The sequence below is a fragment of the Ursus americanus genome, chromosome X (assembly GCF_024610735.1).
Source record: "Ursus americanus isolate L20-20 chromosome X, mUrsAme1.1.p, whole genome shotgun sequence".
In the NCBI taxonomy this organism is placed as follows: domain Eukaryota; kingdom Metazoa; phylum Chordata; class Mammalia; order Carnivora; family Ursidae; genus Ursus; species Ursus americanus.
In genome coordinates, this window is record NC_142164.1 from 55,258,326 (window position 1) to 55,285,795 (window position 27,470).

The 27,470-nt window shown below is 35.2% G+C and overlaps 1 protein-coding gene across 1 annotated transcript in view; it reads right to left on the reverse strand.

Annotated features, from left to right (window-relative positions):
- The window catches only part of LOC148106914 (uncharacterized), a 244,756-nt gene that overhangs the window by 23,911 nt on the left and 193,375 nt on the right, over positions 1–27,470 (reverse strand). Inside the window, exons 8-11 of the mRNA XM_087860072.1 lie at positions 13,994–14,115; positions 11,778–13,273; positions 6,109–6,198; positions 4,641–4,643 (exon numbers count right to left, since the gene is read on the reverse strand). Coding sequence (XP_087716198.1) covers positions 4,641–4,643; positions 6,109–6,198; positions 11,778–13,273; positions 13,994–14,115 — 1,711 coding nt within the window. The remainder of the gene's footprint in view (positions 1–4,640; positions 4,644–6,108; positions 6,199–11,777; positions 13,274–13,993; positions 14,116–27,470) is intronic.

Genomic DNA, 27,470 nt, shown 5'->3' on the forward strand with positions numbered 1-27,470 from the left:
TATATACTTCCAGATTTCAAAACATACTACAACGCAACGGTAATTAAGACAATGTGGTAATGGCACAAAGAGGCTAATAGATCAATGGAATAAAATTGAGATCCAGAAATAAAACCATGGATCTCTGATGAACTGATTTTGATAAGGAGCCAATATGATTCCATGGGGGAAAAGGTCTCTTCAACAAGTGGTATTGAGTCAAATGGACAATCACACGCAAAAGAATGACTTGTTCCCTCACATCACACCATACAGAAAAAACTATTTCAAAATGCATCAAACAACTAAATGTAAGAACTAAAACTATAAAATTATTAGGAAGTAATATAGTTATAAATCTTCACAATCTTGGATTGGGCAAATGATGCTTAGATATGACACTCAAATTATGAGCAAGAAAAGGAAAACAATAGATAATTTGGTCTACATTAAGGTTTAAATGTTTTGTATTGCAAAGGACACCATCAAAAATAAAAAGACAATCCATAGAATGGAATAACATATTTGCAAATTATATATCTGATAAAAAACATGTATTCAGCATAAAGAACTCTTATAGCTCAATAACAAAAAAATAAATATATAAGAATATAAAAGAGAATCTGAATAGAGATTTATCCAAGGAAGATATATAATGGTCTAAAAACCACATAAAATATGTTCAACATTATTAGTCATTGGGGAAATATAAATCAAAATAATCAACGAAATAATGTTTCATACCCACTAGGATGGCTAAAAGAAAAAAAAAGTCAATGGCACCTGGGTTGCTAAGTTCGTTAAGCACCTGACTCTTGATTTTAGCTCAGGTCATGATCTCAGGGTCATGAGAGCAAGCCCTGTGTCAGGCTCTGAGCCCAGCACAAAGTCTGCCTGAGATGCTCTCTCTCCCTCTGCCCCTCCCCCATTCACACATGCTCTAAATAAATAAATAATTAAATAATTTAAAAAAAGTCAGATAACAAAAAGCGTTTACAAGGATGTGAAGAAATAGGAATCCTCATACAATGATGGTGGGAGTCTAAATTTATGTTGTAACTTTGGAAAACAGCCTAGCTCTTCTTCAAGCAGTTAAACACATAGTAACCATGTGATTCAGCAATTCCTCTCCTATGCATATATTTAAGAGAAATGAAAACATGCTACATTATGGATTAACCTTGAAAGCATTATACTAACTGAATGAATCCAGTTACAAAAGGCCATATGTTATATTATTCCACTCACATAAAAGGTCCAGGATAGGGAAATTTGGGGGGTTGAATAAAGATGGCGGAGGAGTAGGGGACCTTTTCTCAGCTGATCCCCTGAATCGAGCTGGATATCTAACAGATTATCCTGAACACCCACGAAATCAGCCTGAGACGTAGGAAGATACTTCTGGATCTCTACAAATGAACATCTCCAGCACTGAGTATTGAGGTACGAAGCGGGGAGCCCTGAATCTGTGCACAGATATCGGAAGATAAATGGTAGGGGGAGGGAGCCGCCATGATTGGGCACCAGGAGGGTATAGCCACCTGCACTGGGGAGTGGGCCAGACTCGCCAACCAGCACCCACAGGAAAGCAGACTGAGACCTTGAACCTGGGAACGCACGTGCGACCAGACCAAAACCGGAGCTCCGGAGTGCACACTCGAACTAGACTGAAACCAGGAGCTCGGAAGTGCACGCCCGACCAGCCTGAAAACCGGTGCTCCGGAGCTCCTGTGAACCATACTGAAATATATAGATAAAAATACGTTAATAGTAGGGGACCTCAACACTCCACTCTCAGCAATAGACAGATCACCTAAGCAGAAAATCAACAAAGAAACAAGACGTTTGAATGACATACTGGACCAGATGGACATCATAGATATATACAGAACACTACACCCCAGAAAAACAGAATACTCATTCTTTTTGAATGCACATGGAACTTTCTCCGGAATAGACCATATACTGGGTCACAAAACAGGTCTCAACTGATACCAAAAGACTGAGATTATTCCCTGCATATTCTCAGACCACAGTGCTTTGAAATTGGAACTCAATCACAAGGAAAATTTTGGAAGAAGTTCAAACACATGGAAACTAAGAACCATCCTGCTCAAGAATGATTGGATACACCAGGCAATTTAGAAGGAGATTAAGCAATTTTTGGAGACCAATGAGAATGAAAACACATCGGTCCAAAACCTATGGGACACTGCAAAGGCAGTCCTAAGGAGAAAATACATAGCCATCCAAGCCTCACTCAAAAGAACAGAAAAATCTAAAACACAGTTTTTATATTCTCGCCTCAAGAAGCTGGAGCTGGAACAGAAGAAGAGCCTAACAATGCACGAGAAGGCAGTTGATCAATGTTAGAGCAGTGATCAAGGAATTAGAAACCAGGAGCATAGTACAGCAGAGCAACAGAACTAGAAGCTGGTTCTTTGAAAGAATAAATAAAATTGAAAAGCCACTGGGCAGACTTATTCAAAGGAATAGAGAAAGGACCCAAATTAATAAAAGTATGAATGAAAGGGGCGAGATCACAACCAACATCAATGATATAGGAAGGATCATTAGAAACTTTTATCAAACAGCTTTATGCCATTAAGTTAAACAATCAGGAAATGGATGCCTTCCTGGAAACCTATAAACTACCAAGACTGAAACAGCAAGAAATTGATTATTTAAACAGAGTGATTAATTATGATGAGATTGAAACAGTGATCAAAAACCTCCCCTAGAACAAGAAGAGTCCAGGTCCTGATGGATTCCCCAGGGAATTCCACGAAACATTCAAAGAAGAAATAATACCTATTCTTCTGAAGCTGTTTGAAAAAATAGAAACAGAAGAAAAACTACCAAACTCATTCTATGAGGCCAGTATTACCTTGATCCCCAAACCAGGCAAAGACCCCATCAAAAAGGAGAATTACAGACCGATATCCCTGATGAATATGGACGCCAAAATTCTCAACAAGATCCTAGCTAATAGGATCTGACAGTACATTAAAAGGATTATCCATCATGACCAAGTGGGATTCATCCCTGGGATGCAAGGGTGGTTCAACATTCACAAATTGATCAGTGTGATAATTCATATCAACAAGAAAAGACTCAGGAACCATATGATCCTCTCAACTGATGCAGAAAAAGCATTTGACAAAATACAGCATCCTTTCCAGATTAAAACCCTTTAGAGTGTAGGGATAGAGGGTACATTCCTCAATTTCATAAAAACCATCTATGAAAAGCTTACAGCGAATATCATTTTCAATGGGAAAAGCTGAAAGCATTTCCCTTAAGATCAGGAACACGACAAGGATGCCCACTCTCACCATTATCATTCAACATAGTAGTAGAAGTCCTTGCAACAGCAATCAGACAACAAAAAGGGATAAAAGGTATTGAAATCAGCAAAGAAGAAGTCAAACTCTCTTCACAGATGACATGATACTCTATATGGAAAACCCAAAAGACTCCACCCCTAAATTACTAGAAATTATAGAGCAATTCAGTAATGTGGCGGGATACAAAATCAATGCTCAGAAATCACTTGCATTTCTATACACAAACAACGAAACTGAAGAAAGAGAAATTAGGGAATTGATTTCATTTATAATAGCACCAAAAATCATACATTATCTCGGAATTAACTTAACCAGAGAGGTAAATGATCTATATTCTAGAAACCACAGATCACTCTTGAAAGACACTGAAGAGGACACAAAAAGATGGAAAAATATTCCATGCTCATGGATCAGAAGAATTAACATAGTTAAAATGTCTATGCTACCCAGAGCAATCTACACTTTCAATGCCATCCCAATGACATTTTTCATAGAGCTGGAACAAACAGCCCTTAAATTTGTGTGGAACCAGAAAGGCTCCGAATTGCTTAGGAATTGTTGAAATGGAAGAACAAAGTTGGAGGCAACATGTTGCCTAATTTCAAGCTATCCTACAAAGCTGTGATCACAAAGACAGCATGGTACTGGCACAAAAACAGACACATAGACCAATGGAACAGAATAAAGAACCCAGAAATGGACACTCGGGTCTTTGGGCAACTAATCTTTGACAAAGCAGGAAAAAACATCTGGTGGGAAAAAGACAGTCTCTTCAATAAATGGTGCTGGGAAAATTGGACAGCTACATGCAAAAGAATGAAACTTGACCACTCTCTCACACCATACACAAAAATAAACTCCAAATGGATGAAAGACCTCGATGTGAGACAGGAATCCATCAAAATCCTAGAGGAGAACATAGGCAGCAACCTCTTCGACATCGGCCACAGCAACTTTTTTCATGACACCTCTCCAAAAGCAAGAGAAACAAAAGAAGAAATGAACTTGTGGGACTTCATGAAGATAAAAAGCTTCTGCACAGCCAAGGGAACAGTCAAAAAAACTAAGAGGCAGCCCATGGAATGGGAGAAGATATTTGCAAATGACACTACAGATAAAAAACTGGTATCCAAGATTTACAAAGATCTTCTCAAACTCAGTACATGAGAAACAAATAATCAAATCCAAAAATGGGCAGAAGATATGAACAGACACTTCTCCAATGAAGACATACAAATGGCTAACAGACACATGAAAAAATGTTCAAAATTATTAGCCATCAGGGAAATTCAAATCCAAAACACACTGAGATACCACCTTATGCCACTTAGAATGGCAAAAATTGACAAGAGAAGAAACAACTAATGTGGGAGAGGATGTGTAGAAAGGGGATCCCTCTTACATGTTGGTGGGAATGCAAGTTGGTACAGCCACTTTGGAAAACAGTGTGGAGGATCCTTAAAAAGTTAAATATAGAGCTACCCTATGTTCCAGCAGTTGTACTACTCAGTATTTACCCCAAAGATACAGACGTAGTGAAGAGAAGGGCCATATGCACCCCAATGTTCATTGCAGCATTGTCCACGATAGCTAAATTGTGGAAGAAGCCGAGATGCTCTTCAACAGATGACTGGATTAAGAAGTTGTGGTCCATATATACAATGGAATATTACTCAGCCATCAGTAAGAAGTATTACCCAACATTTGTAGCAACATGGACGGGACTGGAGGAGATTATGCTAAGTGAAATAAGTCAAGCAGAGAAAGACAATTATCATATGGTTTCACTTATTTATGGAAGATACGATATAGCAAGAAGATTGGTAGGAGATGGAAGGGAAGAATGAAGGGGGGTAAACAGAAGGGGGAATGAACAGAAGGGGGAATGAACCATGAGAGACTGTGGACTCTGGGAAACAAACTGAGGGCTTCATATGGGAGGGGGGTGGTGGATTGGGCTAGGCCGGTGATGGGTATTAAGGAGGGCACATATTGCATGGAGCACTGGGTATTATATGCAAATAATGAATCATGGAACACTACATCAAAATCTAAGTATCTACTCTATGGTGAGTAACATAACATATAAAAAAATCATTATTAAAAAAAAGGATAGGGAAATCCACAGAGACAGAAAGCACATTAGTGGTTCCTTAGGGTTAGGGGAAATGGGAAGGGTAGGCAGATGTGAACTAGAGGGGAAAGGGTTATCTTTTATGGTGATAAATTTTTTTCAAAAGTGATTGTTGTGATGATTGTACATATTTGTGAATATACATATTTGTGAATATACTTAAAACCATTGTACATATTTGTGAATATACTTAAAACCACTGAATTATATAGTTGATGAATTATATCTCTGTAAAGGTGTTTTTCAAAAAAAATAAAACAACAAAAACTGCTCTGGATACTGAGAATCTAATGAGCTTCCCTGCAAGACAAAAATCTCACATGTGTTGTCATAACTTGGTGGATAAATTAAATGAATCTTGTGTGACTTCCCTGGGAGAGGACTCTTTACCTTGTACCTACTTTCTACTAGTTTTCATTCTGTGTGCCTTTTCTCATTACTGATTTTATTTTATTGTGTGATCTTTTGCTGTAGCAAATTTTAACCTTGAGTACTACTGTATGCTGAGTCCAGTGAATCCTCCTAGATAATGATTTTATCTGGATGTTGCCTTAGGGTTCCCTGATACAACAAATCCTGGCTTAAATTTTTCCAAATATTGACAGAAAGTATATAAATCCTTAGGCAATTTCCATCAAATATACTCACCTTTGTTATCAATTTGTTGTACAGAATTTTGTCCTTCAGTTTCCTTTCTTTGGCTACATGGTGGTGATGGGAAAATAGGCCTCCAAAAACCTATAAACATATTAAATAGATGCAATTATTTTCCAATTCCTAATAAAATAAGATTATAGAAAGGAAAAGTTTATATGATTCTGCAGTCAAAAAAATATTTCTGATAATTCTATTTTTCTTCAAATACTGTATCTATTAATAAGTGGGATCCTCTTCCCAATTTTCATGGAGTATATTGCAGCAATATTGAAAACTAAGTTAAAAATATTCCACTATAGGGGTGCCTGGGTGGCTCAGTCAGGTCAGTGCCTGACTTGATTTCTCCTCAGGTCATGATCTCAGGGTTGTGGGATCAAGCCCTGCATTGCACTCAGTGTGGGGTCTGCTTGAGATTCTCTCTATCCCTTTGCCTCTGCCCCTCTCCACACCCACACCCACACACACTCTCTCTCACTCTCAAAATAAATAAAATCTTAAAAAAAATATTCCACCATATACTGGTGATATATTTGCCTCATGTAAAAATTCAGCAGATTCTCAGTTCACTTCCTCTAAAAAGTTTTGTAGATAGTTCTTGTCCTAATAAATGAAATATTGGGTGTAAAATTGCCTAAGAAGCACCCATTAAGATGACTACTACCAAAAACACACAAAAAAGTAAGTGTTTGTGAAGATGTGAAATGGTATAGATATTGGAACCCTTGTGCACTATTAATGGGAATGTAAAATGGTACAGCCATTATAGAAAACAGTATGGGAAATCCTCAAAAATAAAAAACAGAATTATCATATGATCCACAATTATTCTTTGATTATATATTTCCAAAATGAAAGCAGGATCTCAAAAAGATATTTACACACTCATATTCATAGTGGCATTATTCACAATAGCCAAAAAATGGCAGCACACAACACCAACATCTATCCAGGGACAGATGAATGGATAAACAAATTTGGTATATTCATATAGAATATTATTTATCCTTAAAAAGGAAGGAAATGCTGACATATGCAACAACATGGATGAATTTAAGGCATTATGCTGATTGAAAGAAGGCAGACACAAATACATAAATACTGTATATGAAATAAATACTTATATGAGATGCTTAGTCAAAATCATACAGAAAGGAAACAAACCAGAGTAGGGAAAAAAGAGAGGCAAACCAAGAAACAGACTCTTAACCATAGAGAACAAACTGATAGCTATAAGCAGAAGGTGGGTAGGGGGATGGGTTCAATAGGTGATGGGGATTAGGGAGTGCGCTTGTGATGAGCACCAGGTGTTGTATAGAAGTGTTGAATCACTAAATTGTACACCTGAAACTAATATTATACTGTATGTTAACCAACTGGAACTTAAATAAAAACTTTAAAAAATCATAGAGAAAGGAAGTAGAATGGTGGTTGCCAGGGACTGAGTAAAGAAGGAAATGGGAAGTTATTGTTTAATGGGTATAAAGTTTGTTTCACAAGATGAAAAGAGTTCTGAAGACTGGTTGTACAACAATATGAATGTACATACCATTGAACTGTACACTTTAAAAATGGTCAAGATAGTAAATTTTATGTTATGTGTATTTTGCCATAATTTTTTAATGGAAAAAAAAGGCTGACAATAGGTTATGGCAGGGTATGGGGGTGAGAAGATATGGAAATATGTTCACATCAAACAATGGAGATTTCAATTCAATAATGCCAAAATGATAGTACTTGGTATGAAATTTTAAAGTGCAACATAAATTCTAAACATCATTATAACATAAGCATAGAAGTGGATTAAATAAGTTAATATTATTAATGAGCTTTATATTGTTCTCAGGAAAGGCATTTTGTAAAAAATATAATAAAAACGTCTTTTGGGGGTGCCTGGGTGGCTCAGTCTAAATGTCTGCCTTTGGCTCAGGCATGTTCCCAGGGTCCTGGGATCTAGCCCCACCTCTGGCTCCCTGCTCAGCTGGAGCCTTCTTCTTCTCTCTCTCTCTCAAATAAATTAATAAAATCTTTAAAAAACACGTGTTTTGTAACCAACTATTCATTAAAAAAAACCTATTGTCATTTAAAATCCATGGTCAGAGGAACAAAAAGACTTAATTTTCAACCTGGGACATGCAGCAAAGCCATTTTTCCTATCTTTTTACCATAAGACAGCTAGAGAAGGGACAGACACAGTGCAAGCCGACTTTAAGAAGAGTGTATTGCTCATTTGGGAGTGAGCATAAGTAGCACAAAGAGTGATTTTTCTATACCCATGGGCTTCAACTTTATTTCTAGGATTTTAATAATTATATTTAGCTTATCAGTTTATATTTTCGATATACAACAGCTGAAGATGGGTGAAAGCAGCTAGCAAAATTTTGGTTTTATGTATGAAAGGGCGTCACCTATGGATGAACCATATCCCAATGCATGTTTTAAAGTAATAATCCACAAATTACATACAGTCTAACTGCAAATATTTAAAATGTTTCAAAGCAATTAGGCTCAGCTCAACTGTAATTAATTTAATGGTTTCATATGGAGTAATATTATTTTCTCAGATTATAAACTTTGTGAAGTCATAGATATAGTTGGATAACACTAGACTAGGAGTTTCCATGCTCTAGCTTTTTTTTAATAATAATTTTTTATTATATTATGTTAGTCACCATACAGTACATCCCTAGTTTTTGATGTAAAGTTCCATGATTCATTACTTGTGTATAACACCCAGTGCACCATGCAATACGTGCCCTCCTTAATACCCATCACCAGCCTATCCCATTCTATGCTCTAGCTTAACTGACAATTACCTATGTGACATTTAGGGAAGTAGTCTGCTTGAACCTCAGTTTCCTCATTTTTGAAGCAGGTATAATAATGCTCTTTCTATGTAGATATTACTATGTAATGTAGTAGCTCTTTCTACACTAGGAGAACATGATGTTAAACAAGAGTTGAGATATAAATAACATACTTAAACTTGATTAAGAACTCAGGCTCTGGAATCAGATAAACCCAGTTTTAAAGTCCAGAACAGAAGGGGGAATGAACATGAGAGACTATGGACTCTGGGAAACAAACTGAGGGCTTCAGAGGGGAGGGGGGTGGGGGATTGGGATAGGCCAGTGATGGGTATTAAGGAGGGCATGTACTGCATGCAGCACTGGGTGTTATATGCAAATAATGAATCATGGAACACTACATCAAAATCTAAGGATGTATTGTATGGTGACTTAAATAACATAATAAAAAATCATTATTAAAAAAAAGTCCAGAACAGCTCACTTGAATATTTTAGCTTCACTGTTGTCACTGTAAAATTGGGACAATACTTTTTTCTTAGCTGAAAGATAGTATGTCTTCATGTTTAACAACATAGATTTTGGAGCATGGGTTCATGTCCTGTCATGTATTGTGTTACCTTGGTCAATTATATAACTTCTTTGTGCCTCAGTTTCTTCACTGGTATAACTAGAAATGATACTAGTACCTACCTCCTAGGGTTGTTGTAAGGTTTTAATGAATTCACATGTGTAAAACTCATCAATTAGTATTAATTAATTTGTGCTGGTGAATTGGTACTAACAAACTAGTATGTGTAAAATGCTTAGAATTGTTCCCAGCAATGCTATATAAAGCTTAACTATTATCAGTAAAGGATGGGATTAGGTACAATAATGCATGTGACTTGTGTAGCATAGTGCTTAACACTCAGTATTAGATGGTTTATTATTTTCATACTAATGGACTTTGAAAGGCTGAGGTGCTATATAAATTTAAGGTATTCTACTTTTACATTTTTATTTTAATATGTGCTGAGCATATAGTAAGTATTTGAAAAAAATTATAAAGCACATTAATAACAATGCAGGTGAGTGCCTTAGAAGTAGTTATACTATTTCACTGGATACCTATTAGATGTTGCTTGAAAATATAAAAAAACTGAAGCTAGATGAGAAATGTGAATCTTTATACCCTCCATGCTGATTAATGCAACTCTTACTGGATTGCTGATATTGCCTTGTTAGAAGAGAATGATGTTGGATCAGGAGAGAATTAACTTAGTGTTACAAAATTCAAGCCCAGTGAAAACATTTTTTAAGGGTTTTCCCCCTCTTCATAAAAGGCAACATACTTCTTTCACCACCGTAACAATATGTTGGTTTATAAGAGGATCTCAGAAATTCATTTCTCACATTATTTAATCCTTTCCAATAGAATAGCATTTTTAACTAGAAATCAGAGAGTTTTTCTCAGGGAATATAAAGAATGAGGTGAATATTTTCCTCCGACTGTTCAAATAAAATATTACACACTTAATCTAACTGAAATAATGGCTTGAGGATAAATGTACCTGTCCGACAACTAGGGAAACGCCTGGATAACAATTTGTGTAGTAAATGCCCAAAAATATATAGTATATTTTTATTGGATTTAATGATCTGTTCTACTTTAAAAAATATGGTATCAGTATTATATAGGACAAATTTCAAAGACTTATGTGTAAATAGCATATTAAAATACGAAACATTGATCATACATTAAGTATATATTATTTCAAATGCTCTATTTTTGAAGTCACTGGAGTTTATTGAGGAACAAAACTTGTCATATTTTCAGAGGGAAGTTTTCTTATGAATGTTTTGGGGTCAAGTTCTTAGTTTTCTTTTCATGCCTTGAATTGTAAGACTCTGGAAAATGACTAATATGAAAAAAACACTTTATGAAATGATAATAGTTCCTTTGTCTTAAGCATACCTTAATACAATGGCTTAGGAAATGGAGAATTATAATGATTTAGTGTGATAAAGTAAATGTGACTAACAAGGTAAATGCCAACTATTTATTGAAAATTATAGAGCTTTTATAATAATTTTGAGAGAAGCAAGTTAAGTTGGATGTTTATATAGTTAGGCTTGGATACTTACTTCTTTTCACAGCAACTAATAATGGGGAAAAGTTTACAAGCAATCTCTGTTCACCCATTCCAGAATAATGGGATCGAAATTTAAGGTGTTGTTTTCTAGGCCACAATAGCTGTCTTTGCTAATAATTCTCTAATTTTTCTTCTTTTAAGAAGCAGATAACTAAAGATAGATGATTTGCCTCATTTTTTAAAAAATATTTTATTTTAGGTAATTTCTTCACCTAATGTAGAACTTACAACCCCAAGATCAAGAGTTGCATACTCTCCTGACTGAGCCAGCCAGGTATCCCTATTTGTCTAATTTTTTAAAAAGCACTGGTGTTATACACAATTGATGAATTATTGAAAAGTACATCTGAAACTAATGATGTACTAAACGTTGGCTAATTGAATTTAAATCAAAAAAATGAAAAAAATAAAAGTGAATGGAAATCTAGGATTAAAATGACTTTCTTCTGAGTTCCTTATGAATGATCTCAAGCCCAAATCTGTTAAAGCTACTGACATTTTTTTTATTTTAATGTTTTTTTGTTATGTTAGTCACCATACAGTACATCCCTGGTTTCTGATGTAAATTTCGATGATTCATTAATTGCGTATAACACCCAGTGCACCATGCAATACATGCCCTCCTTACTACCCATCACCAGTCTATATTTTAAGTGTCATCCTGTTATTAATTATACTTGTAAACAAGCTGCTTTCAAAAGCCACATGCATTTAAGCTTACCCTGAGGACGATTACCCTTCCTGCGAGCACCAAGCCGTTGTGCTTCATTTTCTGAGTCAATGTGGTGTCTTTCATTGTCAGATACAATCTTGTGCTCTTGTTCACTGTCAGACCACATGAGAGATCTTTTCATCTCTTCATCCATTTGAAGTCTCTTATTTTCAAATATCAAACACTGTTCCTTCTCCATCTCTATCATATGTGTTTCACTTTCAAACTCACTTTGGTATCTTTCACTTTCAGATTTTGCTAGATATTTTCCAGAACTGGAGTCTATTTGATGTCTTTCAAAGCTATCCCAATGTTTTTGAAGACCATCCCTATATTTTCCAGAGCTACGCTGAAGTCTTTCAGACCTAAATTGATATCTTCTAAAGCTATCCCTGCATCTACCAGAGTCAAAGTCCAATTTTTGTCTTTCAGAGTCAGTCAAGCATCTTTTAGATTCAAACCTGACGCCCATCCAGAATCTTTCCAAGTCAGAGGCCTTTTGGCAATCTTCAGCCTTTATCATGTGTTTCGCAGAATCAGAGACTATTCCCAGGCTTTCAGAACCTAAGTCCATTGTATGTTTTTCAGACCAAGAATCCATCCAGTGCTCCTCAGTGTCAGTGCTGACATCCATGACACATTCCACAGCTGCTGAGGCTAGCCCGTATCTCTCTGAGTCTGAGTCCATCTCACATGGTTCAGAATCAGAGTCTGTTATATATCTCTTAAATCGAATCTTTTCCTGGTGTTTTTCTTCTCCCATCAGATGCACCTCAGATGCAGAAGCTGAGTCCATTCCATCCCTATCCATGTCTGAGTCCATCACATACCTCTTAGAATCAGAGAACATCCAGTTTTGTTTGGTGTCCATCCATCTTTTTTCAGATTCCATCAGGCGTTTTACAGAATCTAAAGCTATTTGGCATTTTTCTGCCTTCAGCAGGTGTTTCACAGATGCAGAAGCAATTGGACATTTTTCTGAGTCTGAATCCATCTCTGATCTTTCATTGTCAGAGTTCAACACGTATTTTTCAGAGTCAGAGTCTGCCAAGCATTTTTCTGAATCTGAGTCCATCCAGTATTTCAAAGAGTCAAAGTCCATCTGGTATTGTTCAAGTCCCTCTAGCTGTTGCTCTGACTCCACCAGGTCTTTCACAGATCCTGAAGCCATATGGCATTTTTCTGCTTCTAGCAAGTATTTCATAGAGTTTGAGGCCATGGGATATTTTTCTGAGTCTGAGTCCATTTCCCATATTATTGATTCAGTGTCCTTTGAGTGTTCTTCTAAGTCAGAGTCCAAACCAATGCCTCTATCAGAGTCAGAATCAATCACACATCTTTCAGAGCCAGAGTCCAGTGGGGGGCTGTCATTTTCAATTATTGTTAGGTCTTGGAGACTTGTATAGTCCAAAGAACCAGCTGAAGTTTCAGAAATTTTTGTATCAGAAGCTTCTGTTTCGGACTTGCTTCCTTCATCATGTGACATCATAACTGCTCTTTCATTACTTAAAGAAAAGACAAACATGAACACCTTAAAAATATTCATCAAAGGTTAAATGCCAAATGTTTTCTCTGTTGAAAACCTCTCTGTAGGAAAATATTATAGAGTATATATTTCTATCTATTAGACTATAGAAAGCAAGAAACACCACAACGTTCTTGTGAACAAATTAGAAGAATATCAGATAGCAGATCTTACACTTACTTGGATTTACCCTCACATTAACTGTTCTCCATCACAGCTCAAAGTAATAACTTGCCTAGGATACTTCCTTGCAATGTACTGTTTTCTTGTCCCTGTCTAATTAATGCATTTCTTTATTTTGGGAATTGAATATCATGTTAAAAATGTAGTGGAAAGTAGGGGTCCCTGGGTGGCTTAGTGGGCACCTGGGTGACTCAGTAGTTAAGCATCTGCCTTTGGCTCAGGGCGCAATCCCAGGGTCCTGGGATCGAGCCCCGCATCGGGCTCCCTGCTCTGCTGGGAGCCTGCTTCTTCCTCTCCCACTCCCCCTGCTTGTGTTCCCTCTCTTGCTGGCTGTCTCTCTCTCTGCCAAATAAATAAAATAAAATATTTTTAAAAATATCATGTTAATACTGTATGGAGACTAGCATAACATAACCAAAATTATTATATAAAATACATAAAAATATCATGTTAAAATGTAGTGGAAAGTAAAACAAACTATTCCTATATTCTACTCCAAGTTATTAGTGAGGCTTACCTTACAGTATTGAGCCTTTTTAGGGAAAAATATTCAAATTTCTCAGGTGCTATTTCAATTGGAAGGGACACATGTTGAAGTGAAAATATAAGTTCACTTGATGAACTACTTGTAGTTATTGGCTGCAAAGCAAAAGCAAAATAAATCATAAATCAAGTTATAATTTCTCAGTTGCATTTACCATGTAACACAGAACACTTAGGAATTTTGATTGAGGAGAGGATATCATTTAATTAGCTGCACTTGTGCTTAAGGGTAAGTCATGATGAGAACCTCTTCCAAAGTAAAACTTCAGAATTAATATCTAATTAAGTATATAAGGGCAGACATGATAGCTATATTATGAGGTGTCTTCCTGGCCTCTATTTTTCCAAGAACTAATGGCCATTTCCAATGCTGCATTGGTACTCTGTTACCCAGTCCCTTGGTTGTAGGTAGCTGGAATTTGACCCAAATTGGAGCAGATTTTCTTTCCTGAGGATTTAGAGTTAGAATTCAGAAGTTTTTGTTTGTTCGTTGTTTTTCTGCTGGTTGTTTGAAATGGGGATAGGCAATCTCAGGCACCACAAAAAAACAATGTCTGTCATATGCCTAGAGAAGTAGAAAAAAATGTCAATGTGTAGAGAACGTGAAGAATAAAACAGCCATACATAAAGGAAGTTGAAACAAGAGATCATATGCTTCTAGAGAAACAGATGAAAACATTTTTCTTGATTCCAGTTGCTCCTAAGTACTAACTTTACTTTCTGCCCTTGAGTTCTCCATGGTAATCATGAACCTTGACTTGAGGTCTTACCAGACCCTTTTGTTTTTGCTCAAGCTAGAATGAGTAGGGTTTTGCTCCTTTCAACAGAAGGACTCTCAAAGACATCATAATTGCTGTTAATATTTTATCATTAGCTTCAAAGTAGAACATACCTAATAAGTATGTCTTTTAGGCAAAGAGAGTCCAAGCACAGAAGAGAAAGTTGAAGAATGATCAAAATGAATTTTATCTATGCAAAAAGATTTATTCCATTTTCAATGAAACCTGAGCAAAAAATTGTAGACTTATAACATGTAATTTAGGTATGATATAAGAAAACAAAATATTCCATGAGGTTTAATATACTCTATAATTGATTATAATAAAAGGTTTGGAATCTCCTGTCTCAGCAGATAATTGTGAAGCTCACATGAGATAATGATTAAGAGAAAACACTCACTATGAAAACTGGTAAAGACACAAAATGTAAAGGATTAACATAAAAATAGAAAGGTAATGTTGATTTACATGGCAAACAAACATCAAAAATATTGACATTTTCACATCTTAGGGGAGGTAGATAACAAATTTCATGTGCTTCTAAATATTGATCTAAAACATGCCAATACTCAGAATTTCTTTGACTCCTATTCTCAAATCATAGTAATAGCTTTTCCATTATTATTGCAATTCACTAGTTTTCATCAGCTGAAAGTCAAGACAAAAATTAAAAGGTGAGGAAAAATACGAGCAGATTTTATTCAAGGGGTGCCTGGGTGGCTCAGTGAGTTAAGCATCTGCCTTCAGCTCAGGTCGGGATCCTGGAGTCCCAGGATCAAGCCCTGCATCAGGCTCCCTGCTCAGCAGGCAGTCTGCTTCTCCCTCTGCCCCTCACCCTGCTCGAGCTCTCTCTTTCACTCTCTCTCTCAAATAAATAAATAAAATCTTTTAAAAATATTAAAAGATTTTATTCAACTAGACATAATATATGCCTAATAAAATAATATTTGCCTTTACAAACTGGTAACTAATATCCTTTCATGTATTAGATTTATCAGGCTACCAGGCCTCCTGAGGAACTATACAGGTGTTTCTGCTCTTTCCAAAAGAACCTAGGGCAGCTACATATTCTACTACATTGGTAAAAAACTCTAACAGAACATACAGTAAATATGGAATTCACAGTGGTTATTTAGGACTGGCATACTGCCTGAAGTTTTGGGGACTTTGACTAGAGCAAACCTTTATGTCTGTCTTTTGGAATACTAAACCAAATATCTTTCTTAGTAGGAATACTTTCAAAGATAGTATAGAGCATTAGAAGGTTTAAGTGTTCTTCCTAGTAATACTACTTTCCAGAGATGATAATTTTGAAATGTATTTTTGCTAGTTAATTAAACTTGGTGAGTAACAAAACATAATAAAAAAGAGGGGGACAGATATTTACAAATTCATTAATTAGAACTCTGTAAAAGCTAATCTACCTTTATCTCTAAGACTATCCTTTCCTGAGAACTGCAATTCTGTACAGTACTGAGAAGTTCTAATTGAGAGAAAAAAAATGCTGTGAAAACTAAATTCAATTAGATTGTTAAATAAATGTGTCCAACTAATGAATCTGTTTAAAGTTGCCCCCTCTTTCTAGACAGTTGCTTCTTTCCTCTAAAGAATATGAATTCTACAAGTTTTTTTTATTATGTTCAGTTAGTACATCATTAGTTTTTGATGTAGTGTTCCATGATTCATTAGTTGAATATAACACCCAGTGCTCATCACAACATGTGCCCTCCTTAATACCCATCACCTGGTTACCCCATCCTCCCACCCCCTCCCTTCTGTAACCCTCAGTTTATTTCCCAGTGTCCAGAGTCTCTCATGGTTTGTGTCACTCTCTGATTTCTTCCCCTTCAATTTTCCCTCCCTTCCCCTATGGTCCTCCCCACTATTCCTAACGTTCCACATATGAGTGAAACCATATGATAATTGTCTTTCTCTGCTTGACTTATTTCCCTCTACAGTTTTATACTATACACTAAACCAATTTTCAGTTAAGCCTGTAAGGCTCTGTCTAAAGGTTTATATCCCTGGTTTTCCTTTACTTATATCTGCTATTTTTACTGCAACTTATATAGAACTAAGTTGTAATTTCATTCTATAATCTTAACAGATTAGTTTAGTCATTAAGATGAAGAAATTTATTAGACCATTTCCTAATCTGATGACATCAGTGCCATGGCCGCACACCTATAATATACAATTGTATCCTAATTAGCCATTGTTCTAAAAGAAATGGACTCACAGGTTATCTAGGCCTCAGAGTGTAAAATATGACTCCCAGGTGAACCCCCAGGTGCATGGGGAATGTGAAAATAACAAAAAGGTTCCATTAATTAGCTATATTATACAGAAAGCTTGTTCTCCATAATCTGTGTTTTTTTTTAGTAAAAAGTATCATTGTATAACTAATGTTCATCTTTAATGCAATTACATGAGAAGGAAATCATAGCAGATGATTTGCAAAATTTTGAGGATTTAAGGTAAATAGGGAGTTTAAGGGGAAGAGGGATAGTGCATGGCAAGGAGCCCCTTTACTTTCTGAAAGAGGTAAAGCCTGTAGTCATGAAACTTGACTCAAACGGTCCTCCTTTTGGTAAGCTATCCCCACCATTGTACATTGTACATTTCCCTAGAGGTTTACTTTGGGAAAGCATCACTAGTAAGATGCCTGTTTGCAATTTGATATCAAGGAAAGAAGCCAGAATATTCAAGTATTTTCAACAAGCACCCTAAATAAATATAGCCTAGTTTAAGAAAAAATGAGCTAGATGAAGGGCTGGCAAACTATGCCCTGTGAGCCAAATCCAGCCCACGATCTGTTTTGGTATGCCCCAAGAGCAAAGGAAGATTTTCATGTTTTAAAATTGTAAAAAGGTAAAGTGCAAAAAGTATTAGCCCATCAATGGGAACAGGTCCTTCAACAGCTGAGGACATAGTGTCTTGGCCTGAAAAGCCCCAAATATTTAAGAACTAGTCCTTTACAGAAAAAGTTTGTCATCCTCTGAACGACATTATTGCCAATGACTTTTCTGACTCAGAGTCCATGAGCTTATGTTTTTAAGCAAGATTAACAGCCCTTTTTAAGTACTTTGAGATGGTTTTCCCATGTAGAGAAATGATCAATTTGCTTAAATTTCTGAGAGTTCAGAGTCTTCTGTTTGCATCTTTAATGGTGTTAAATTCATACAGTAGTTTGCCTATAGAGAAATTTGTGACTTCTGCATCTGAAAATGTAATTTGTGAGTTGCCTAAGAGGGATTCTCTGTGGATCCTCTGTACTGAAGAAAAAAATGATCCAATTAATTCACAAACACTATTCATGGGGAAGCTTTTTTACATTAAAAGACTTTGTAGAGGGGCACCTGGGTGGCTCAGTTAAGCGTCTGTCTTCAGCTCAGGTCATGATCTCAGGGGTCCTGGGATCAAGCCCAGTGTAGGGCTCTCTGCTCAGTGGGGAGTCTGCTTCTTCCTCTCCCTCTGCCCACCCCCCAGCTTGTGCTTGCTCTCTCTTGCTCTTTCTATCTCAAATAAATAAATAAAATCTTAAAAAATAAAGACTTTATTGAATTATAGAGTGCTGAACCACCCAAGATTTTTTTTTTTTGCCCTACACCTAAAAGCTGATTCTAAGAGATGCCAAGAGAATAAGGGGCTGACTCTTAATAATAGACTCTGTTTCCAGAAGAGTGGGAATGGGAATCTCACATCTAATGGGATGTGGCTACAAAGACAGTAGATAACGAATATCACTCCTCTTTCCTACAGAATGAAACCTTTCCATTTTAATTTTCAAGGCTCACTGTGCAACCTTCACCCTGTGAGTGAGATAACTGGATATAATATAAACGAATCACTTCTTCATTTGACAACGTTGTCATCACTCCCTACTAAAATCTCTTTTAGTCACACATATTTTGTCAAACTACTCTATAACATATGAAAGATTAATACTGCCTAAAATGATCACAGACCTAAAAATGTAAGGGAGTATTTCAAGTTACATGCCAAAGAACAATAAACATTATTATGAGATAATTACTTTCCCTTGATCTGATTTTTTCTTATTTCATATACATATATAATTGTTGCCTCATTTTTTAAGTTACCTATTACCTTGACAATATGCTTGAATTATAAGTTCTATATAACATGACTATGATTTTATTATGTAAACATAAACCTTTAAACCAGCAATTCTCAGGTTTCCATCAGCAATACAATATTTCAACATTTTGTTAGTAATGTTGCACTCTTACAAAATATATTGGAAGGGACACTCCAGAGAAAAAATGAATTTATAGTAAGTGCCAAGTAATCTGTAAGCAAGATATTTATTTATTTTTAAAAAAGATTTTATTTGTTCATTTAGAGAAAGAGAGTGTGAGAGAGAGAGAGCACGAGCCAGGAGAGGGTCAGAAGGACAGGGAGAGAGAGAATTTTAAGTGGACTCCACACTGAGCATGGAGCCCTATGTGGGGCTTGATCCCAGGACCCTGAGATCATTAAATTAAGAGTCGGATGTTTGACTGAGCCACCCAGGCACCCCAAACAAGATATTTATTTAATTACTGGAATGCTTTTTAGTATTCATGATTGTGCAAGTATAAGATTATAAATTAAAATAGATCTATGTTCTATATAAAACATATTTATTCTCTATAAAAATTAGAGATACAACCTGAAAGAAATCTTTAAATGTGAGAGATCTATCAGATTAAAGTAATTTTGATTTAAAAAATTCCCATCAGTTTTGCCTTGGATTGTCTCCCAGCTCTTTCCTAGTATGTTTATCATATTATAGGAATCAACCACAGGGATACGATGAACAGTATGGGCTATGGAATTAGACTGAGATGGGTTCGAGTTTGGGCTTTGCTGTTTATTATTGTGTGAACTTAGGGAAGTCACTTATCCTCTATGTGGCTTTGTTTCCTTTTCTATAAAGTGAGGATAAAAGAGTTGATATGGCTTTTGAACAGCAATGGAAACAATCAACAGAACTAAAAGACAATTTACCAAATGGGAGAAGATATTTGCAAATGACATATCTGATAAATGGTTAGTATCCAAAATATATAAAGAACTTGTACAACTCAATGCCAAAAAAATAATTCAATTAAAAATGGGCAGACATGAACATTTCTCCAAAAAAGACATACAGTTGGATAAAAGACACATGAAAAGATGCTCAACATCACTCATCATCAGGGAAATGAAAAACTGCAATGAGATATCACCTCACTTCTGTCAGAATGGGTAAGATCAAAAGTACAAGAAACAACAAACATTGGTAAGAGTGTGGTGAATAAGGAACCCTCTTGTACTGTTGCTGGGAATGCAAACTGGTTCAGCCACTGTGGAAGACAGTATGGAGGTTCCTCAAAAAAATTAAAAATAGAACTACCCTATGATCGAGGAATTTCCCTACTGGGTATTTACACAAAGAATATAAAAACACTAATTTGAAGGGATACATGCACCCCTAATTTATTGCAGAATTATTTACAATAGCCAAACTGTGGAAGCAGCCCAAGTGTCCATAGATAGATGAATGGATAAAGAAGATGTGACACACACACACACACACACACACACACACACACACACACAGAATATTAATTAGCCACATAAAGAATGATATCTTGCCATTTGCAACAAAATGGATGGAGTTAGAGAGTATAATGCTAAATGAAATTAGTCTGAAAAAGACAAATACCATATGATTTCACTCATATGTGGAATTTAAGAAACAAAACGAATGAACAAAGAAAAAAGGAGACAAACAAAAACCAAACCCTTAACTATAGAAAACAAACTGGTGGTTGCCAAAGGGGAGGATGGTGGGGGGGATGGGGGAATTAGGTGATTGGGATTAAAGAGTACACTTATCATGATGACCACTGAGAAATGTCTACAATCATTGAATCACTATATTGTACTAATATATTGTACTGTATTGTACTAATATTGAAACTAATATAACACTGTATGTTAACTATATTGGAATTAAAGTAAAAAACTTAATAAAAAAGAGTTGATGTGAAGATTGTAAGAGATATAATTAGATTATAGGATTATAATTGTTTAACACAATGTTTGGTAAATAATAAAGTGCTTTATATGTACTTATTAATCTTTCAGTGCCAAATTATCTTTAAGTTATAATGTAGTTAAGAAAATTCTGCTCTATGGTAATTTGAGTATTGGCTAGTATTTCACTGAGTTAAATAATTAGTATATTATAGGGTAGAAAAAGTTTAAAACATTTATGACCTAGAACATTCAGTTTTTGTTGCTATGTGCCTGCTTAGGGAGATAATGGGCTATATGACTCATGCTTTAACTGATATCACTCAAAACTTTTCCCCTTTTCAGTTAATTTAATTTACATTTGTTTTGTTGGGTTGTTATAATAATTATAGAAGTAATTTTCATCCACAAAATTAAAGAGATTACATTCTGGTTGCTTCCTAGAACAGCTTTATATTTTGATATAGTCAATGAATAGCAAATAGCAGGTATGATATAACTTAATACATGTTTTAAGGCTGAGAGGACTAAATTAAAAAAAATTCTCCTTTCCCACTCAAATCAGACAATTCCAAATGAGAAGTAAGATGCAGTAGTTAGACTTCATAGATTGGTGATTTGATGTCATGAACATTGGTTCAATATGCTTGTGGAAGTTGTCCAAGTGTATCACTCCACAGATGTTCATGCTTTCTGAAACATAATTATAGGGTCCCATCTATCTTAAATGTACTTAAGAGCATAAGACTGATAAGTAAGTTCTCCAACTGACAATTTATGGTATGTTTGTCATTACATGAAAATGGTAGAATATATGAGTAGCTAAAGATGAAAGATGTCTTATCTTCACAAGTACAAAAACATAATTTCCAAAGTTATGTATTGCTGTTATGTTGATTCCACTGTTCAAAATTATGAGTTTGTTAGCCTAAATATTTCATTATGACTTTATTATAAGTGTCAATTGTTGTGTTGATTGAATTTGACTCCCTAAAATAAAATGTAATATTTGTGAGCATCTAATAAGTAATCTAATTTGGCCATTAATGACCTCAATTAAGGTAGAAGCACTTAAAGGAAATAAATAATTTTTTTCTGGTGAAGAAAAGCTAAGCAATAAAATTGCTGAATTTTCTATTTTTCTTCCATGTGCTATAGTTCCTGTAATATTTCAGATACAGTTCTTTGTGAATTCTATTCTAAAATAAGTTTACAAAGCTTAAAACTTAAATTTGTTCTACCAGTTTTTATAAAATCAGGCCCAACTTTGTAACATAATATAGTTTTTGTACTTTTTTCTTTTCATTTCTTTCTCTTGGTTCTGGTTCTTCTGTATTATTGGCGAGTAGCAAGAAAGGCTGAAGAGGAAAGAATGATACTGAATGCAAGGCCAAGGAATTAAGGTTTGGTATTATGTAGAAAATATAGATACTAGGGGATCACTAATCCTACTTCTTCTAGCACACAGTACTTGAGCTCTAGATATAAAAGGACTGTGCTAGCTGCTGCAAAGGAACACCAAGATAAATCAAGCATGGATCTTCCATCAAGTTGCTGCTACACAGGGTTATGGGAAGGACTAATATAATATATTACTAGAAATAACAAATATCATAAAGAAAATACAGGTAAGTGTAGTAGGGGAAGCAAGGGAACATGGTATCTTGCTAGGTGTATCTTGTATATATTTAATGGAATAGGTGATATTCAAACTTGAATTTAAAGATGGGTGGAATCTGGATATGCTTAAATGAGGGAGAAAGAGCATAACAAGCAACAAGCATGAGGAAAGGCACAGAAGTGACAAAGCACAGAGCCTATAGTGTCAAACTGGCATGATCAAAGGGTGAGTAGAGACCAATGTGGGAAATATTGGGAAGGTAGGATTAACAATAGATTAAGGAAGACCTTAAAAGCCATTCCAAAGAATTTGGCTGTGTTCTGTTGACAATTAGGGAAATATTGAAGGTTAAGAAGCACCGACATGATTACATTTATTATTTGAGTAGATAAACACAGCAGCAGAGTATAAAATATACTGATAAAGTATAAAACAAGGGAGAAAACCCAGGCAAATACTTTAAAAGAACAGCTAATTATAGTGGTATGAAGAATTTGGCAATCTCTCTCTACAAAATTAAAGTATATCAATGGGCAAAATAAAGGAAGATGGTGGCAGAGTAGGAGGATCCTAAGCTCATCTCGTCCCATGAACAAAATTAGATAACTATCAAATCATTGTAAATACCCTAGAAATCAACCTTATGACTGACAGAACAAAGTCCACAACTAAAGGGAGAGAAGAGGCCACATCAAAGAAGGTAGGACTTGTGGAGACATGCTGTGCTTTATGCCTAAGGGAATAAACCAGTATCCTAGCTTCCTTCCTAATGTTATCTTAAAAGAAGTCCATGAATCTTAAGAAGTCCTAAATTGCATCCATAGTACCCAAAGGTTTACTATACTACTCATGCTTCCTGGACCACATCTTTCCAAATCACTTCCAATTTTTATATATCTAGCCTGCTTCAATTATTTAAGATACTTTCCTGGACCCTAAAGTTATCTGATTATAAACCTTGAATTCAAGTTTTGATTTCTATCTATAATGTAAGTTACTAGGCAGGAAAAACACATAATTTTTACTCTCAGGTTTTTTTAAAATCAGTGCTTTCAAATAATACTCAAAACTAAGGAGGAGGCTCCATATATAGATATTGGGTGAATGAGTAGATGAATAACAGATTAAAACAAAGTTAAGGAAATAACAGAGGAATTATATCTCTATTATTTTTGTTCTTTCTAGTTATCAATTGCTGACAAATTCCTAAGCCATAGCTGTAATATTTCTGAATTATGTTTGAAAATGTTTTCTATAGATCAACTAACTAGTTTATATTAACATTAAGGTTATTAGTTTGTAAAACTTACAGTGTGATTTTCCCCTGTAGCCTTGGTGACTATTGATTACATACTAAGTTGCTGAGCTGAAAATTATTATCCTTTGCTAATGGAAATGCTAGTAATTAAAAAGGTCATATTGATTTATGTCAACTCACAAACTCTGGGAGCAGTATTAGAGGAATATGTATGACTTATCAATGTAGCAAAATCCTAGCTAATAGGTCAGTTCTTCATTTTTCACTTTTCTTATTGGTCACGATTAAACTTCCAGTTACAGTGTACAAAATGTATTTGTAAAAAATGGATAAAAACAAGCTATAGTTTTCTGTTAAAGAATAAGAAAAACTATCAAAAATAATTAAGCACACAGGAATACATTTAACTGAGGAGGTAAAAGATCAATACACTGAAAACTATAAAATACTGATGAAAGTAATTGAGGAAGACACAAATAAATGGAAAAATACCCCATGCTCATGGAATGTAATGAATAATATTAATTAAAATGTCTATACTACCCAAAGTTATCTACAGATACAATGAAATTCTTATCAAAATTCCAATGGCATTTTTCATAGAAATAACAATCCTAGAATTCATATGGAACCACAATGGACCCTTTATCACCAAAGCATTCTTGAGCAAGAAGAACAAAGCTGAAAGTACCACACTTCCCAATTCCAAACTATATTACAAAACTATAGTAGTCAAAACAGTATGTTATTGGCATAAAAACAGATACACAGATCAATGGAACAAAATATAGAACTCAGAGATAAACCCATGCATACAGATTTTATTTATTTATTTGTCAGAGAGAGAGAGTGAGAGAGTACAAACAGGGAGTGGCAGGCAGAGGGAGAAGTAGACTCCTGGCTGCACAAGGAGCCCAATGCAGGACGTGATCCCAGGAACCTGGGATCATGACCTGAGCCGAAGGCAAATGTTTAGCCAACTGAGCCACCCAAGTGTCCCTATAGTCAACTGTTTTTTACAGAGGCATCAAGAATACAAAATGGGGGGGAAAGATAGTCTTTTCAATAAATGGTATTGGGAAAACTAAATATCCTCATATAAAAGAATAAAATTGGACTGCTATCTTGCACTATACACAAACATCAGCTAAAAATGGCTTCAAGATTTAAATATAAGATCTGAAACTGTAAAACAATTAGAAGAAATATAGGGAAAAAGCTTTTGACATTGGCCTTGCAATGATATTTTGAGTATGACACAAAAAGCACAAATGATAAAAGTGAAAGCAAGTAGGATTACATCAAATTGAAAAGTTTCTGCAAAGGAAAGGAAACAATCAACAAAACACAAAAAGCAAAATATAAAATAGGAGAAAATATTTGCAAACCATATATCTGATATAGGTTTAATACCAAACAATGCAATGGCAAAAAAAAAAAAAAACAAAAACACAAATTATCCAATTTAAAACTGGGGAAAGGACCTGAATAGACAGTTCTTCAAAGAAAACATACAAATGGACAACAGGTATAATGGTTGATAAAAATCTATGCGACTAGTGAATAAATTGGCAAATATTTATGTTGTAAGCTCTAAATTTTTTCTTAGGTTGGTTAAGGATAAACGAAGTCTGTTCTCTGATGGAGGTTAAATCTGGTTAACAAAGCACTATCTCCACATAAAATAGAAATAACAACACAAAGTAGTATATGAAGACAAAGTTTTATGACATTCTATAGGAGGTGGAATGATCAGTAAAGACCTCATGGAGAAGGTAGAGATTTATTTGGGAGAGAGAGAGCATTCAGACAATCAGAGAGAATAGTCTGACATTTCCAGAAAGATGAAATGGTTTGAGCAAAAGCAAACAGGTAGGAATGTAGATGGTGAATTCTAAGGAGTGTAAGAAACCCATTAAGGCAGAAGCAGAAAAACAAACAGACAAACACACAGAACAAAAACCACTAATAGGATACTGACAGACCAGGGTTGTCATTTTAGTACATGGTTTTGATTTATAACAAAAAGCATTTGGGGTTAATTTGCAGGTGATGGAGAGCCGTGAAATGTTTTGAGTAGGAGAATGATACTCTATCACAAAGTACTGTTTATAGGAAGAATAATCTCTTTGCAGTGCATATAATGGATTATCAGTTTGTACATTAGATGGACTTGAAAATTATCAATGGTCAATATTAATAAAAAAGTATGAAAATCTGTGGACAATGGCTGTGGAATTTAAATTTATAACCCACCACATGGCCTTATCAGAGTACTTATATTCCCAATAACCTACTACATTTTGTGCAATACAACAACAACAACAAAATTTGGTTTGCTAACAAAGGATGATTCACACTCAAGGGAAAGTATACTTTGAAGACTCAAGCCATAATAGATTATGAGCCTGTCTTGAGAGGATAAAGGGCACATATAATAAGGGTATATAAGCATACAATCAACATATGGAGAGAAGAAATCTTTCAAAGTGTGGTTGATGTTGTATTTTTTTAAAAGATTTATTTATTTATGAGAGAGAGAGAGCGGGGACGGGTGGAGGGCAAAAGGGAGAGAATCTTCAAGCAGACTCCCCACTGAGCACAGAGCCTGATACAGAACTTGATCCCATGACCCATGAGGTCATGACTTGAGCTGAAACCAAGAGTCAGACGCCCAACCCCAACTGACTGAGCCACCCAAGCTCCCCATGTGGTTGATGTTTTAAATAAGAAAAATTCACTTGAGAATGCTCTTATTTAATTTCACAGATGTCTTCTGACATCTCACGAGATGTTTCTCATCACTAGTAATGTGTTGCTGGTCCTCATTTTTCTATTTAATTGAAAAGTTATGTACATTAAAAGGCAAAACCAGGTAATAACAGCCTTTTCCATTAGCACTACAGGGACCAATAATAATGTAACCCAATGAAAAATGAAGAAAATTCTGTTTTCATCAGGAAGAATCACAAAGTGTAATAGGATTTTAAAGGTGGTTATTTTCAGTGCAGAGACTATATGACCTTTCTCAATGCAAAAAGCCTCTTAAAAGGAGGCATTTAATATTTGGCATTGCACTTTGGCCATTCAGAAACCTAGCTGACTCTAACATTGCCAATAATCCCACAGACTTGCTTTGATTTAAGAAAGGTCAATCCCCATAATCTTTTATGGCAAAAGAGTGGGGAAACCAAATGGAACTTTGTTTTGGAGTGAACTCATTATAACAAGTCCATAGACAAATACTAGGCAATACAGAAATAATATACCATATTGGATAAAAGCATGAGCTCTGTTATCAGATTGCCTGTCATTTAATAGCTATGTAATTTGGGACATGTTATTTAAATTCTATGTGGTTCAGTTTCTTCATCTGTAAAATGGAGAAATAATAATTGAATAAAAGGCACAACATAGGGAATATTATAATAGTGATGTATGGTAACAGATGGTAGCTACACTTGTGGTGAGCATAGAATAATATATAGAGAAGTTGAATTCTATGTTATACACCTTAAACTAATATAACATTGTGTACCAACTATACTCAAATAAAAAATAATATGTAATTCATTAGGTTGGCATAAAGATCAAACAAATCATCACTTATAAAGTGATTATCCTAGTGTCCAGTACATAGTAAACACTCCATAAATGATTGCTATTTTTATTACTTAGACCTACGTTTCATTGAGTGTTTCTTTGGCAACAAGATGACAGTCTATGTAACTACACTCAAAAAGTATGTGGAACAGACTTTAAGTGT